This window comes from Narcine bancroftii, chromosome 4 (assembly GCF_036971445.1).
Source record: "Narcine bancroftii isolate sNarBan1 chromosome 4, sNarBan1.hap1, whole genome shotgun sequence".
Lineage (NCBI taxonomy): Eukaryota > Metazoa > Chordata > Chondrichthyes > Torpediniformes > Narcinidae > Narcine > Narcine bancroftii.
In genome coordinates, this window is record NC_091472.1 from 55,554,353 (window position 1) to 55,572,344 (window position 17,992).

General features: G+C 41.2%; 1 protein-coding gene across 3 annotated transcripts in view; it reads right to left on the bottom strand.

Annotated features, from left to right (window-relative positions):
* rps6kc1 (ribosomal protein S6 kinase polypeptide 1) overlaps positions 1–17,992 on the bottom strand; it is a 198,681-nt gene that overhangs the window by 157,930 nt on the left and 22,759 nt on the right. For all 3 annotated transcript variants that reach the window (XM_069931317.1, XM_069931316.1, XM_069931318.1), the window contains exon 4: positions 16,366–16,481. In XM_069931317.1, coding sequence (XP_069787418.1) covers positions 16,366–16,481 — 116 coding nt within the window. The remainder of the gene's footprint in view (positions 1–16,365; positions 16,482–17,992) is intronic.

Sequence of the window (17,992 nt, forward strand, 5' to 3'; positions counted from 1 at the left end):
AAGTTTGTGCCGCGTTCTTTAGACCGAAGAGCATGTGGAGAAATTCAAACAAGCCAAAGGGAGTTATGATTGCCGTCATGAGGGTGAGGATGAGATCCACTTTGGAGAACAACTACTATGTCCTGTGCAGTTTGGCAGCAAAGTCTTGGATGCGGGGCTTGGGATACCTGTCAGGCATGGTGACCTCATTGAGGCAGTGGTAGTCACCGCATGGTCTCCAACTCCCTGCTGATTTGGGCACCATGTGGAGGGGAGAGGCCCAGAGACAGTCGGAGCACCGCACAATTCCCAGCTCCTCCATTTTCTTATACCCCTCCTTTGCCAGGCTGAGCTTTTCAGGAGGGAGTCAGCGTGCCCCAGCATGGAGTGCCTCACACCCCCCTCACACCCTAGAGAACTGTGGCGCCACTATGGAGGGGAATTCCACCAGCAAATTCATTGTCCAAGTGTGTTATAGAGTCCAGGTGGAGGGCAGGTAGCTTGGCTTCCCCCAGTAGCAGTCTGAAAGGTTTTGGCATGCGCCAAGCACCATCCTTTGAGGTTGACAAGCAAGTAGTGGACCCTAAGGAAGTCGGCCCCAGGAATAGTTGCGCCACTGGACAAGGGTGAAGGTCCATATAAAGTGGCTGTTGCCAAAATGAAGGGGGATTGTGCCAGTCCCAAAGTTCGAAAGTAGGAGCTGTTGGCTGCCCTCAGTGCTGGGCCCTGCTTGCCATTGTGGGTGTCGATGACTGCGACGGTTAGGACACTTATCTCTGTGTCGACCAGGAAACACCTGCCCAAAAGTAAGCCCCAGATGTAGAAGAGGCTATCACCTGGGCCAGCCACCGCAGCCATCAATAACGGTTGGCCAGGGCTTTTCCCGAAAGCCTTCAGGGGCACGGCAACGACAGACTTCTGCACCCCATCGCTGGTGATAGTAGCGTGTCCCGGGGTGTACACTTGCCTCTCCGCTGGCCTTGATCTTGCCAGGGGTTGTTTGTGGGGCTTGCTGATGTGGTCTTCGACAGTGCTGGTGTCCTTCTTTGCTCTCCAGTGCACACCCACGCAGGCTGCAACCCTCCAAGGGTCGTTGAAGTCCTCGTCTGTGAGCAAGACAGCTGCTCCAGAAAGATATGCTCAAAAAGCAGGAAAGGTTTGTGGCAAGAATCTCACTCATTGAGAATGGGGCTGTCCCCCAATCCATCCATATGCAGCAAATCGGGCAGCGTGCTCTCACTGGAAAAGCACAAAGGTGCGGATTAGTAGCTCTTTGAGGGCCATGTAGTTGCTTTGCTCCAGAGGCTGCTGGAGGAAATCTACGATCCTTGCAGCTGCGTCCTGATCAGGGGTGCTCACAACATAAAAGTAGCAGGTGTTGTTGGTGCTGATGTGGCAAAGCTGGAACTGAGCCTTGGCCTGCTCAAACTACACGTGGCTGCGACACCCAGAACATCTGGAGCCTGAGAGAGACCACGTGGATGGTTGCTGGCTCAGATTGATCCATCATCTTCAGGTCCAACTGCCGGTTGGCCTTGTCGTGGTCACCAATGTAGCGTACACACTACACAAGCATGGAGAAGAACAACACACACACTGCCTTGGAAAACAAGCCTGATTTATTGCTCTGGCCATCATGTTTATATGGGGCCCCTGGTGCTGACGTCAGGCCTCCAAGTCATTGGAGCCCCGGCCTCAAATTGGCCAGCATCCCCCCCCCCCCCCCCCCCCCCCCAGAGTTCCCCATCTTCCCGCCGTGTAGTCGTCGACCATTTTGTGGGGCTGCCCATGTCTCCACACTCGGCCCACTCCAATACAATAATTCAATCCATGAGATGAAATCAAGACCAAAATTGAATATTCTTAGGATTTCAAAACGATATTGCCATTCAACCCTGCCAAAGGCCTTCTCTGCATCTAGAGAGAGAACACACTCTAGAATTTTAGATGGTGAATATATTATATTTAATAACCATTGAATATTAAAATGTGAGTGATGATTTTTAATGAAACCAGTTTGATCCTGTGAAACAATCAAAGATAAAATATTAGCTAACACTATAACAAGAAGCTTAACATCCGTATTCAATAATGAAATAGGTTTGTAGGAGGCACATTCAGTCAGATTTTTTTTTAAATCAAGGAAAATCAAGTCTCAGAAAGTTTTAGGCAGAGTGTCCCTTGCAAAGGACAGTACTTAATCAGGAGGACAATAAGTGAGAAAAGGATTTTTTTTTTTAATTCTTCACGAAAGCCATCCAAATCGGATGCCTTCCCAAATTGAATAGATAAAATGACTTTAGAGATTTCCTCCTTAGAGAAGGGTTCCTCCAATCTTATACGATGCTCTGAGGATAATGCAGGAAAATTATGTTGATCAAGAAAGTTATCATTGAACCATTATTATCTGGAAACTCTGAAACATTTAATCTGGAGTAAAAATCTTTAAAGCATTATTAATTCCTCTATAATCAGTTGTGAGGATCCCGTTTTTTTTTTTTTACGTACTTCTGTTATCTGTCTCCTGATGGAAGCTACTTTTAATTGATTTAGCCAGTTTTCCAGATTTATCACCCATTTTGTACAATTGATTTTTAGTTCTTAAGAGCTGAGTTTCAATTGGTTAGGTTAAAGGTTATACCTTTTTTGTAATTCAACTCTTTCCTTCTATAAATCCAAACTAGGAATTGAGGCATGCCAAGAGTCAATTTCTTTTAATCTATCTGTTAATTCTTTAAGATATGTTAGTTTTTCCTCTTCAAGTTTGCAGAGTAGGATATAATTTGACCTAAGGTAAGCTTTAACCATATCTCTTAATGTCAAAGCATACATCTCAACATAAATGTAATATGCTCCTCCATAAAATTCAATAATTATTTATCTGAAAGGAATGTAGAGTTAAAACACCAGTGATTGTTACTATAAGGCATGTCAGAAAAATTAAACAATAAAGATATAGGAGCATGATCAGAGATAACTATCATCTGGTATTTACGCAAACTGACAAAAGGGACAAGTTGGTTACTGTTAATAAAATAATCAATCTTGGTAAAGGTTTGGTAAACATGAGAAAAGAAAATAGTGCCAAACATCCACACTATCACTTTGCAGCAAGGAATAAACATAGCTGACTTGTTTAAAATAGCAGGATAGGGGAAAGACCTATCAATCACTGGATCCATCCAACAATTAGAGTCTCCTCTCATTATCAAAGCACATTCACTCAAATCCGGTAGTAAAGAAAAAACTCACTCAAAGAAATGTGGATTATCGAAGTTAGGTGCATAAATATCAACAAATTAAACCTTCCTATTGTGCAAATTACCAGATACAATTAAATATTGGCCATAGAATTAGCAGTGATTTTATGATGAACAAAAGGGACAGAGAAATCAAAAAAAGAGATCCCTCTGGTTTTAGCATAAAACATTGAATAAAATTGTTTACCCTTTAAAAACTTTAAAAAACCATAAATTATCCTCTTTTCTAATGTGAGTTTCTTGTACAAACAAAACTGATGTCTTAATCTTGTTGATTAATAACTTTCTTCCTTTTATTAACACCACAGATATTCCAAGAAATTAAGATTTTTATTCAGAATATAAATTTATTGACGTATAATTTAAAAAAAAATATGCACAGCAAAAAGGTCCAATAAATATGCCAAATAAGGGAAAGCCCATATATTATATTTGTAGTCAAAGAATCCCAGTGAAAAAAGCCTCAACAGCTAAACCCCCCACCCCAACCACCAGAAACCAATAGTCGTCCTAAAGGAGGAAAACATGGTTTAATTAAATTAACCCAAGACCTGTTCCTTGGCTATCTTCCATTTGAGATAAAATTAAAGAAATTAGTTTCCCAGCTTAAAAACCAGACAGCTTATGTTAATAAAAAAAAGCTGAGGGGCACCATCAATGCCTTAATTGCAATAAACAAATTTAAAAGGCCTATATAAATGTCAAAAGAATGTACAATAAAGTTCCAAAATATACCCTTTACATGATTTTCCAAAATATACAAGAAAAGACGGAGACAAAACGTGAAGCCTACAACATTCACAGAGTCAAAATGAAGAAGTAGCTCAAGGAGTCAAGAGATCAAAAACCTGGCAAGGATTTTAATAGATTGAACCACCTTGTTTGGGTCTCTGGAATTGAGGTCAGCTGAGAAGTTTTCCATTTTATCCTTTTTAGGAGTAGCACTTCCTTTTTCTTTAGCTAAAGTTAACTGAATGATATACAGCCCTGTATTAAAACATTCTTTGTGTATCTGCTTTGAATTCAGGAATTATTTTTCACTTAAAAATCTTTTTCTTTATTAAGTTTTATATAATCTAATTATGCATTTCCTTCTTATTTATATGATTCAACGTTTATCAATTTGTATGATTATGGTGTAGCTGCCTGCACAGAGATACGGGTGGACCAGCCCACAAAATGGCCAACGAATGTGCGGACCTGGGGGTGACACCAGCTGTTGTCCCAGGTTACCTTCTGCATGGCGTAAAGACTGGGAACTGCAGTGGAAATGCCAACCAATCCCAGGCCAATGCTCTGATAATGCAGGACCCTGACGTCAGCGCCTGTGCCCTATATAAACGCGATGGCCAATGCAATAAACTAGTCTAGACTTCAAGCCTTCAGTGTGTGTGTCATTCTTCTCCATGCCCACTTTGCACGAACGCTACAATGGTATTCAGTGTTTTTGAGACTTGTTTGTTGACAGATGTCTCATGACTTTTGAGCAAGTTATCAGTGAAGTTTAATTTACAAATTCACTTTTTTTTTTAAAAAGATACTTGCAGATCCAATTTTTATTTAAAAAAAACACACACACAAATTTTCCCATGGTTTGAAAATCTAACATGATGGATGTCATTTTGAAATTATAACCCAGCCAGCATAATATGATACGCTTTCAAAAAATCACATCAGATTTCCCCTCAATAAAATTAAAAGACCATGATCTACAGTTTTCCATCTCAGATCAAAATAGGGATTTGATTCTTAAATGAATACTTCTTCACTATGTGCTCAACATCCTCTTATTCAGTTCAAGGTTGTACACTGAATTTAAATGCCTAAAGAAAAATTATCCCACATATTTCCTGATGTAAATCCCCGATATGACAGATGTAACAGGGAACCAACCTGGATACACATGTTCTGGTCTTGTTGAGCTCTTGAACCTTATTGGAGGAAGACTTTTTTGTGTTTTGTCAATATTACGTGCTAATTTTGAACCTAATCCTTTAATGGTTTTGTTTGGAGTGTAAGAGGACATTGATGAGCTATTTTCTTCATCTGATCATCAAGTCATACAATTTACAATGCTTATGACACGAAGAGCTATCCTGCTTAGATAGAAAGATGCTGTTCTACCCCTAATACTCAGTGTTTATGTCATGTCATATCATGCCTTAACTTAGAAGCGATCAGATGCTCCAATTTTATTTTCATAAAATTTGGAGTCCTTTTTATGAACTATTTTCATACTTGTTAAATCTGTTTGTCTTGTTCATTGAATGCATTTATTTATATTCATGGTTTTTCCTTCAGTTAGTAATGTTTTATTGATTCAGCAGAATTATATTACCTTTAATTTCATGTCAAAGCATCCCAGGTTTTTTTGGTAGATTAGAGTTCTTTTCTTTGATTTTTTTTCTTTTGTCATACTGAAAACATTGTATGGGGAAGGGATATATCTCTATTATTTTATTTTTTTGGAAATGTTCTTTTATTCTTCACATTTGGTAACCATGTATTCTCTACACAATGTGTGCCTGTTCTAAAAAACTCAAAAAATTTAAAGAACACATTTGACAAACTCCAAACCATCCAGCCCTTTTACCATATGGGAGTCCCAATCAATATGAGGAAAGTTAAAATCTCCTGTATCACCTTAGGTTTCCTGCAGCTGTCTGGCATCTCTTACAGATTTGCTTCTCTAATTTTCGCTATCTATAATACAACCCCATGAGTGTTCCTGTTCCTGTTCCACCCATATAGCATGAGTAGACGAGCCCTCTGGTCTGTCCTGCCCAAGCACAGTGGTGATATTTTCCTTGATGAGTAATGCCACTCCTCCCCTTTTCATCCTCACTATTTTATCACTTCTGAAACAATGGAAACCTGGAACATTGAGCTGTCAGTCCTGCCCCTCCTGCAACCATTTTTTTCACTAATGGCCACAATGTCATAATTCCATGTGCCAATCCATGCTCTAAACTCATCTTCCCTTCCCACAGAATTTCTTGCATCGAAATAAATGTAACAGAGACCATTTCTACTACTTACAACCTTTTAACTTCTAACGTTACATGCAATTTTCATATCTTTTCCCTCCTCCACTCTCCTATTCGTTTGCAGCATTAGTTCCCATCCCCCTGCTTTTCAAGGTTTAAACCCCCCCCACACAACCTTAAGAAAACCTCACATAAAGTAACACAGAAAACCTTTCCAAAATTGTGGAGAACAACTGTTCCTCAATTAATGAGAAATGACCTCTTTGAAAATGGAGATGAATCCTCCAGCTAGTTGCCTGGGTGATAGGGGTCACAGTCTTAAAAATCACCATTTCAGACAAAGCTGAAAAAAAAAACATCTAGAGTCCAATAAGTATTTTTAAATCTCAGCCAAGAGGGCTGTACAAGTTCCCCCAAGGAAAATGTATAAACTTAAAGATACTAAGGGAATTAAACAGTATTGGATTAGTGCAAGAAAATGGCATGAAGAGAAAGATCAGCCACAATCTTACAAAGTAGAGCTTTGGCAAATGGCCTTTACATAACTTTAATTCATTAGGCTCTTATGTTCTAATGCAGTGAAAGAGGAACCTTCATACGCAAGATCCAAAGGTACAATTTAGGGATTCTCAGTGCCATACACAAGTGTATTAGTAGTATTCATGCATAAATTCTGACAATTAAAAAATAAACACAATTTCAATGAAATGAATTGTGATGGAGTTAACAATGGGAAGTCAGCAGGTCAAGCAACATTCAAGGAAAGAAATGGTCAGTTATCGTTTAAGGATAGGACTCTATCGTTAATTGTGCTGGACCATCCATTGCCCCTGCCCACACTTTGACTGCAACTGAAGGCTGACAAGCTGACCAATACCCACACCTGTCAAGCATCCATAAGACAAAACAGTTTGTTTTGTGAAAAAGAGTCAGCTGAGAATGAGCTAGATTACTTGATATAATTTATTTAGCAAAAAAAGGGGGAGATTTATGTGGCTCTAGAAGCCCAAAAAGCATTTGATTTTATAATGTTGAGCTTCCTATACCTCTGAACCCACAAACAATCTCTTCTGGAATCTATTAAAAGATTTTGGTAAAGTAGGTATGTTGGAACATATTCCTCTGCACAAGCCTGAAAGTCTTTCCTTTTTTCCTTTCTATTTAACTATATTTTATTCTTATATTGATTATTCTGAGGATGGGGGGGATTTTGGGGTGAGGGGAGGGTTGTATACCACATGTATGTGGTTTTAGATTGTTAGTCATTTTTAGTTTGTATTAATGCGTTGAATTTGATAATACATGTTGGAAAATTTTAATTATGTTCAAGAAAAAGAGAGAAAATGGGTTGCAAAGCATTGGTGGACCTCTACATTGTATTCACAGGTCCTACCTCAGAACACAATGATCTTTGACAGCTCACTAGCTCAAGAAGGATTTTAAATATTTTTCAAATTGCTCCTGTGGGTAGACAAAATCCAACACAAACAAACAAAAAAAGCTTTTTTAAACAGATTAAAGCTTTTTGATTCTTCCCCCCCATCCCCAGCGTCTTACCTACTTCATTCACATGAATACAATTATAGCACCCCTCCCTATTGCAAAGCAAAGGGCAGGATACAATGAGAATGGGGATCCCTGATTCAGTGTACCACTGATTTCCCACTAAATCAGTGACAAGCCCAGCAACTGAGCATACAATCAGAACCTAAAACAGGCCAAAATAGGAAGTCCCAACTATAGTAAAACACAAAAAATTCTGCAGACACCGTGGTTGAAGTACAAAAACAATGCTGGAGAAACTCAGCTGGTCAAACAGTGTACTTTATTCTTTGGTTTGGCTTCGCGGATGAAGATTTATGGAGGGGGTAAAAAGTCCATGTCAGCTGCAGGCTCGTTTGTGGCTGACAAGTCCGATGCGGGACAGGCAGACACGGTTGCAGTGGTTGCAGGGGAAAATTGGTGGGTTGGGGTTGGGTGTTGGGTTTTTCCTCCTTTGCCTTTTGTCAGTGAGGTGTGCTCTACGGTCTTCTTCAAAGGAGGTTGCTGCCCGCCGAACTGTGAGGCGCCAAGATGCACGGTTTGAGGCGATATCAGCCCACTGGCGGTGGTCAATGTGGCAGGCACCAAGAGATTTCTTTAGGCAGTCCTTGTACCTTTTCTTTGGTGCACCTCTGTCACGGTGGCCAGTGGAGAGCTCGCCATATAACACGATCTTGGGAAGACGATGGTCCTCCATTCTGGAGACGTGACCCACCCAGCGCAGCTGGATCTTCAGCAGCGTGGACTCGATGCTGTCGGCCTCTGCCCTCTCGAGAGACGTTAGGGATGAAAGCGCTCCAATGAATGTAGAGGATGGAGCGGAGACAACGCTGGTGGAAGCGTTCTAGGAGCCGTAGGCGATGCCGGTAGAGGACCCATGATTTGGAGCCGAACAGGAGTGTGATTATGACAACGGCTCTGTATACGCTTATCTTTGTGAGGTTTTTCAGTTGGTTGTTTTTCCCCAGACTCTTTTGTGTATTCTTCCAAAGGAGCTATTTGCCTTGGCGAGTCTGTTGTCTATCTCGTTGTCGATCCTTGCATCCGATGAAATGGTGCAGCCGAGATAGGTAAACTGGTTGACCGTTTTGAGTTCTGTGTGCCCGATGGAGATGTGGTCATGGTGGGGAGCTGGCTGATGGAGGACCTCAGTTTTCTTCAGGCTGACTTCCAGGCCAAACATTTTGGCAGTTTCCGCAAAACAGGACGTCAAGAAAGATACATAACCCAATGTTTTGAATGTAAGCCCTTCATCCAGGTCCCAACTCTGCTGTGTATCATTGGCAACATTCCTTCAATAAATTCTGCTTCCAGCTACTTTGTGACTAAATTTCAATAACATTTCAAATTGTTGGAAGATTCCTTAAATGTTAAGACTCTCCAAGACCACTGATGCTGTATAAAGTTTGTAACCACTGGTACTACAAATGGGGCATTGAGGATCATGTGGAAAGCAAACTTGCTCATTCAAAAGAAATGTGAAGTTGTATTTCCACACTGGAAATTTCCACTGTACTAAAAATTCTCTTTTCTCACCTTTAGAATGATCAACCAGCAAGCTTGAAAGGGCAGCATCCAGAACATTGCACCAAAACTTCGCTGCCTGCAATAATTTTCTCAGTCACTTGATGGCAGCCAAGCATTTCTCACCAACAAGGCGGAAGACAAAATCACAGGCAAGCTCTCAAACTTACCCAAGTTGTTTGTTAACAACGTTTTCCACCATATGGCAGAGACATCTTGATTACCAGTGCACTGAAGAATTAAAAATGGAGATCATTTTCATTGGCCAGTTTCATTTGTTGAACATTGTGCAATTTTCCTAAGTGTCTAATATTCAAGCACAGCTGGGAGAGAGAGGTAGTCAGTTCTAGAGTGCAGGTCTTTGGTAATACAGCCAGCACGCTGTCTGTTCCCAGAGGCTTTGCTGTATCTAAAGATTTACGCAGTTTCCCAATGACACAAAGAGTGCGCCGAATTGATCAAACCTGGGCTTCTATAATGGAGAATCTCAAGAGGAAGCAGAGCTGGATCCACTTGGCATTTCTGGCTGATCATCAATGCAAATGGTTCAGCCATAAATTTAGCATTCATGTTGGTCCAGATCTCTCCTCACCAATCATAACTAGATGTGGCAAGACTGCAAAACTTCAATCTGATCCATAGCGCACCTACCTAGGGCATCTGTCTGGTACGGCAATTGTTTCGTATTGGAGCATAAAGCACTTCAGTGGGTGGTGAAAACTACCCAGCGGATTATTGGCATTCCATTGCCCACTACTGAGAACATCTATTAGGAGTGCCATCTGGGCAGGGCGAAGAGCATCAGCCAAACTGGATTTTTTACTCTTCTCCCATCTGGTAAGCTCCTGTTGCACCTTCGGTCTCGAACCGGCAGGCTCAAGAAGAGCTTTCCATGTCCCCCACCAAGGCTGTGACCCTGCTGAACCATGAATCACAGTGCTGAGTGGTACTGCACTCACGTTGTACTGTCAGCACTTTTATAATTGTTTGCTTGCTGAATGTGCTTGTTTTTATTTGCTTGTAGTTATTTGTATATAGCACTATTTGTTTTTTTAACAACTGGTTGTGTTGTGCATGCACTCACATAATTAAGACTCGGAGACGTGATGCTTTCTCATCCTTTACTTCTATTAGACTAACATGGCTAGTTAAAACACACACACACACAATGATGTTCTGCAGAGGGCGGCCTTATACCCAATACTCTCCCCCAGCATGCGATAAATGCTGATTTGGCCCCTTCAAACTAACAAGGTTATTACATCGGGCCCAGGACTACAAGTGAGAATTAGAATACATCTCAGGAGTTATTATAATTATAAAAGAGAAAGTATTTAATAATAATTAGGACCACATCGGCATAGTTTGCTGAGCCAATCTTTGCTCAGGACCCGTAGACAGTTGGATCAATGGTCGAGTCGCCGGCGGCTGCCTGCCTTCGCTGCCCTCCTGGCTGCGTGTCTCAGTTACTGGACTCCTCAGCTCCACGACCATCTCTATCCCCCCCACTCAACCTGAGGAGTAGGATAGTCGGGGCAGGCCATAGCAGATCTGGTTCCACCTGCTCCATTTCATGAGGCAGTTCATGGACCTTAGTATCAGTCAATGCTCATAATTGGTCAATGTGTCGCTTCTACAATCTGTCCCCCACTAGAACAGGGGCTCAATTTTTGTAAGATTACTCCTACCACCCATGGGTCTTTATATTGCCCATAATCTTGTACCAGAACTCTCTCACCCACTTCCAATATTCTAGATGAGGTTTGTGGCAATGCTGTTTTTATTTTTATGTTTGCAATCAGAAACCCAGATCTGGATGAACCGCGGACAGACGGAGGTTGCAGCCAAATATTAGTTCTGCTGGGGTGAGTTTTGTGGCAGAATATGGCATGTTTCTGTAACTCAATAGGAAATCTGCAATTTTGTGTATCCAGGGGGCATTTTGAAGTTTCATGGTTTTCATTGCTTTTTTGAATGTTTGTACAAAATGTTCTGCCTCCACAGTTGGGATCTCCTTTGGTATTTTTCAGCTATGAATCTACTGGCCATTTGGAGTGTGTGTCCACAGCTATTAGGAAAGTCTCACCCATGAATGGTCCAACAAAGTCTACATGAATCTAATGCCAGGGTTTGGATGGCCATTTTTAATGAGTTAGCTTCAGCTTGCACCATTTTTGGCTGCATTGACTGACATACTTTGTATTCCCTTACTGTTGTTTCTATGTCTCTGTCTATGGAGGGCCACCAGACATGCATCTGGGCCAGTGTATTCATTCATACCATTCCCAGATGGTTATGGTGCAGTTCTGATAACATGGTATTTGCAATTGGGCTGGAATAATTGTACGGGTACCCCATAGTAAACATCCTTCTTCGACTGATAGTTCACGACAGCGTGTGTGGTAAGGTTTTAGATCGTCTGGGATGACTTCAGATTCAGGCCACCTATTAAGGGTGAAGTATAGGATCTTGTTTAATGTTGCCTCTTTTTGGGTTTCCTTTCCGATCATCTGGGCTGTAATGGGCAGTTGTTGAAGTTGTTCTTGGTTGATGGCTGCTGCATCCGTTGTCCACTTAATAATTTCTTCTCGTTGTTCTGTCTTGGGTAGCGGAATGTGTGGTAAGGCATCTGCATGGCTGTTGAGTGTCCCTGGTTTATGTTTTATATCATAGTTAATCGCCAGTAGTAGCATGGCCCATCTTTGAATTCTGCCCGCAGCTAGTACTGGTATATCTTTGTGTGGCCGCAGGATTAAACCAAGAGGCTTGTCTGTTATCAGAGTGAATTTTCTTAAAATTATTGCCAATCCTTTTTCTAGTTGGGCATAATTGTGTTCGCTTGTGGTTAATGTTCACAAAGCATTAGCTACTGGTTGTTCACCTTTTTCTGTGATTTGGGTTAGTACCACTCCTAGTTCCACTGGTGAAGCATCCATGGCTAGTGTAATTTCTTTACTAGAGTCATAGTGGATCAGCACCTTATTTGCTGATGTTAGTATTTCTTCTAGTTGATGGAGGACTGTGTTTTTGGTTTCTGTGTTCCAATACTAAGTTTGATCTTTCTTGAGTAATTGGTTCAGCGGGCTGCATAGTGTAGACATATTACGGATAAGTTTTCAGTAGTGATTAACAAGTCCTAGGAAGAACAGTAATTCCGATTTGTTGGTTGGGTATGGGGCCTTGCGAACGGCTTCTGTTCCAGCTGGATTCATTCACACCCCCTCGTTGTCATAGACCCAAGATATGTTACTGAGGGGCACATGAAGACACATTTGTCCTTTTGTAATCGTATATTAGCCTTTTGTAGTCTGAACCTTTTCAAGGTTTTGTAAGTGTCCACTGTCATCTCGGCCCATGATGGTGATATCATCTAGGTAACACCCAACTGAGAGTCCATGTAGTAACTGTCCATTGTTGCTTGGAAAAAAATTGCAGATTCTGCTGAAATTCCATAAGGTGAATCGTCCCAGATGGATATTGCTTGTCACATATTCCCTTGATTTTTTTTGTCCAATTCTATCTGTTGATATGCTTGCAACAAATCTAGTTTTGTGAATTTTGCCCTCCACTTAGTGCTTGGAACCAGTCTTCTGCCAAGGACATGGGGTGTTCGGGTACTCTGAGTGATGGATTGATGGTGACTGTAATTGCCGCAAATGCAAATCTCACCATTTGCTTTTCGTACGGGTACAATGGGCGCTGCCCAATCACTGTATTGTATTGGTTCTAATATGCCTTCATGTTTTAGTCTGTTTAATTCAGCCTCAATTTTCCCTTTCATAGCAAACGGTTCTGGCTTTGAAGAATTTTGGTTCTGCGTTATCTTTTAATTGCAGTTTGGCTTGAACACCTTTGATTTTCCCCAATTCTTGTTGAGGATTTGGTCAAGTTCTGGTTGGGAGGTATCTGTGTGGTTTACATTTAGTATTGAACCGATTTCCACCCAGTCTAGGGGAATGTGTTTTAGCCAGTTTCTTCCCAAAAGGGCTGGTCCCTGGGTATCTACGATGTAGAGAGAGTGTTTTTGGTTGCTGTTATTTGTATTGTACTGGGACCATACATTTTTCACACACTTTAATTCTGTCTCCTGTAACAGATCTTATTTGTTGCTTTTAAACAGGAGGCATGGTAGCAAGCGTTCTTTTACATGTAACAGCATTAGGGACACCTCTGCCCCTGTATCTAACTCCATCTTCAGGAGTTGTTCATTTATTTTTAGCTATATAAAGATTGCCAAGGCAGAGGCCAGAAATGTGGATTGAAGGTTGAGATCTAAACAAGACTGAAACGCACGAGTCAGAGGTCTCCCCTACCATCCATAGAACTGGCGACTGTCCAGTCACTGGAGGCTGCTTTATCAGAAACAGGCAAGACAGATCTCAGTTGTTTGCTGCACCAAGACCTGGCTAATAGAACATATCAGACACTGCTATCTGACCAGTTGACTTCACCATTCATAGACTGGATCACAACTCAGATTCTGGAAAAGGGAAAGGGAGTGGTGTGTGCTTTTTCGTTAATACTGGGTGGTGCACAGACATTGGAGTTATGGCAACCTCCTGCTCTAGTGCCTTTGGAGCAAATCTCAACTAAATGTAAACCCTTCTATCTACCCACAGAGCTTTCATTAGTGATTCTCACTGGAGTTTATATCCCTCCTGAAGCCAATTACAAATAGACACTTGCAAAGCTGTACGAGGTGGTCAGTAAACAAGAGACGGCCAAGCCCGACGCACTACAAATCTTAGTCGGCAATTTTAACCTGTGTCAAGAAAACCCTGCCCAACTACCACCAGCATTTAACCTGCTGTATGAGAGGTCCCAGAATACTTGATCACTACAACATCAAGGTAAGGAATTCCTACTGTTCTTTCCAGAGACTGCATTTTGGCAAGTCTGATCACCTGGCTGTGCTCCTTCTGTCTTCATACAGACTAAAAAGAGAGGCTCCGGAGGTCAGGGCAGCTACAATGTGGTCACAGGAGGCTGAAGAACAGTTACATGACTTCAAGTCACCAGATTGGACAGTGTTCAAGGACTCAGCTGAGAATCTGAATGATTACACCAGGGCTGTCACAGACTTTATCAAAACAGCTGTGGGCAATTGTGCCCCCACTAAATCATTCAGGGTTTTTCCCAACCACAAGCCCTGGATGAACAATGAAATTTGGAACCTGCTGAGAGCCAGATCATAGGCATTTAAGTCTTGAGATCAAGATCAATACAGAACGAGCAAGTATGACCTGCGAAAAGCCATCTCCTTGGTGAAGTGGAGATTCCAGATGAAAATGGAAACAAGGGAAACTCAACAGCTGTGACAGGGCCTAAATTCCATCACCTGCTACAAAACCAGATCCAGTGAAGTAGCAGATGATAAAGCTTTGCTCCCAGAGGGACTCGATGCCTTCTACACCCAATTTGATGACTATAACAGCAAAGAACCACCTCTCCACATCCCTATGTCCCCTGATGATCCCATCCTGTCCATATCTGAGGAGGATGTGCATGCTGCCTTCAAGAGAGTGAATCTGAGGAAAGCATCCAGCCTGGACGGAGTACCTGGCCGAATGTTAAAACCAGTGCTGACCAACTTACCAATGTATTTACAGATATATTCAACATCTGACTCCAGCAGGGCATGGTACCCATCTGTTTCAAACAGGCATCAATCATACCAGTGCCCAGGAACAGTGTAATAACCTGCGTTATTGACTATTAACCAGTGGATCTGTATGATAATAACACCATCTACAAATTTGTCAACAATACCACGATAGTGGATGTATAAAGGAAGGCAACAAGTTGGCATATAGGAGGGAGATTGCAAACTTGGCTGATGATGCACCAATAACAAACATACACTCAATGTCACCAAAACTAAGTAGTTGATGGTTGACTTCAGGAAGGGAAAGAAAGCCAGAGGTATACAATCCAGTGATTATTATTTGGGGGGTGAGGGAAAGAGGTGGAGAGGGTGACCAAATTTAAGTTCTTGGGAGTCACCATCTCGGACAATCTTTCCTGGACCCAACCCACTAATGGCATTGTGATGAACCTTACCTCAGGAATTTGCAGAGGTTTGGAACAACTCCAGAAACCCTGGCAAATTTCTACACACTTGTGGTGGAAAAAGTCCAAAAAGTAGTGGACATAGCCCAGGACAGTAAAGGCAAAACCCTCCCCACTATTGAGAACATCTACAGAGAACGCTGCTGTCAAAGAGCAGCAGCAATCATCAAGGATCCACACCGCCCAAAACACTCTCTATTCTCACTGCTACCATCAGGAAAGAGATATAGGAGCCACAATACTTGCACCACCAGATTCAGGAACAGTTGCTACCCGTCCACCATCAGACTTTTCAACGACAAACTCAATCAGGGACTTATTTAAGGACTCTTACTTGGCATTTTATTAATTTTTTAATTCTCTCTGCGTTGCAGTTTATTTACATTCATTATCTGTTTATAGTTATTTATTTGTTTACATGTATATGCTGTGTACAGTTTTTTTTTGCATTACCACTGCATTTTTTGCAGTGGTAATTCTGCCTCACCCACAGGAAAAAGAATGTCGAGGTTGTATCTGATATCACGCATGTACTCTAACAATAAATCTGAAGAAAAGAGCACCAGTCAATTCTTACATTTTGAGCAACTTTAATAACTACAATGAGAGATAGCCATGTAATATCAGATATATCATACACACCTTTGTGATTCTCTCAGTTGATGATTGGACTCACAGCTGTACTCTCACACTAGTATTTATTTAGGTTCCGTGCCTCATGTTTATTCCTTTCTCTTTGTCCTTCAGAAATGCAGATATATGGATCATCTGCAGGCGGATGCATTAGTTTAACCTGGCACGGACGTGTTGCTTGCAACTATGGCACCAAACACTTATCCAACTCTTCACAATTCTTTCCCTCGACTAATATCAGCCTGTCAATACACCTCTAAAATTTAGCTAAATAACAGTCCTTTTGCAAATATATACACGTAAAAGTGCAGCATTTCTTCTCTCCCTTCACCCATCTTAATTTTTGAAAAATGTTTGGGAAGTCCACTTACCTTAAAGAAATCTTCAAGCTGTTTACTGTTATACAAAGCTGGGACATTTGCTGAGAACTGCAGGAGATCTTCAGCACACTGTCTTCTTTCTTCAATCACGGATTTGTCAAACCGACCTACAATAAAAAATGTGGCAATTGAACTGGAAAGCATTTGTTTTAATTATACCAGTTGCAGATCACTGTAGGGAGCTAGTCAAAAAATAGTACATTGCACATAACTGAAATATATCACTAAAAACTCCTTACTAAGGTGGAGCAAATGACAACAACCCAGTACACCAGGTTCAGGAACAGTTGCTACCCCTCCACCATCAGAAACCTAAACAACATTCACAATCCGACTCACTTAAGGACTCCTATTTCGCACATTATTTATTATTGAATTTTTCTTCTCTGTATTGCAGTTTGTTTACATTTCTCTTTTGTGTATGCATCTTTCTACTTGAAAACAGTTTTATGTTAACAGAAAGTAGTAATTAAGCTTTCAGGAAAGAGATATAGGAGGCACAATATTTGCACCACCAGGTTCAGGAACAGCTGCAGGAAAAAGAATGTGATGTCAAGTATGTATTCAGACAATAAATTTGAACTTTGATAGGCAAATGAGCAGAGGAGTTGGTTGTTTCAATTGATTTTTTTTTATGCAATCAGATCCTTTACAAGAAGAGATATAGGATTAAAAGATGTAGAATCCTTGTGAATTAAGAAACATCAAGGGTAAAAAGATACTGATGGGAGTTATTATACAGGCTGCCAAATAGCAGCCAGGATGTGGGGTACAAATTGCAACACTAGTTAAAGAAGGCATGCAAGAGGCAATATTATGGTAGTCATGAGGAGCTTCAATATGCAGGTAGACTGAGAAAAAAAAAAATCAGGTTTTCTTGGATCCCAAGAAAATAAATTTGTAAAATGCCTATGAAATGGCTTTTGAGAGCAGCTTGTGGTCAAGTGCACTGAGGTAAGAGGCAATTCTTGATTTGCTGTGCAATGAAGCAGGTTTGATTTGGGAGCTTCAGATAAAAGAACCCTTAGGAGGCAGTGATTATAATACATTAGAATTCACCCTACAGTTTGAGAAGGAGAAACGAAAAATCAGATGCACCAGTATTACTACAGAAAAAAAGCCTTAATAGAGTGGACATGGAAATGTTTCCAATGTGGGAGAGTCTAGAACCAAAAGGTACAGATCAGAATAAAAAGATATCCCTTCAGAACAGAGATGAAGAGTGGATGATGAATCTATGAAGTTTGTTGCCACAGATGGCTGTGGAGGCCAAGTTGTTGGGTATATTTAAAGCAGTGGTTTAGAAATTCTTAATTAGCAAGGGCATCCAAAGGTTACAGGGAGAAAGCAGGTGAATAGATGGTGGGGTGTGTGGTGGAGGGGGGGGGGGGGGGTGAGAGAATCTGCCACTATCGAATGGCAGAGCAAATTCAATGGACCAAAAAGGTCCATTCAGTTCTATCTTATGGAAAATATTTTGTCCGGAAACCTAAAAATATTGCTTTACGTGACTAAACACCACATAAAATGCCAATTCCTTTGTTGTAGGCAGGCTGTAGGTTGTTTATACAAATGCTTTAAAAAAAAAAAGCTAGAATCTTCATACAGCTTCAAATCA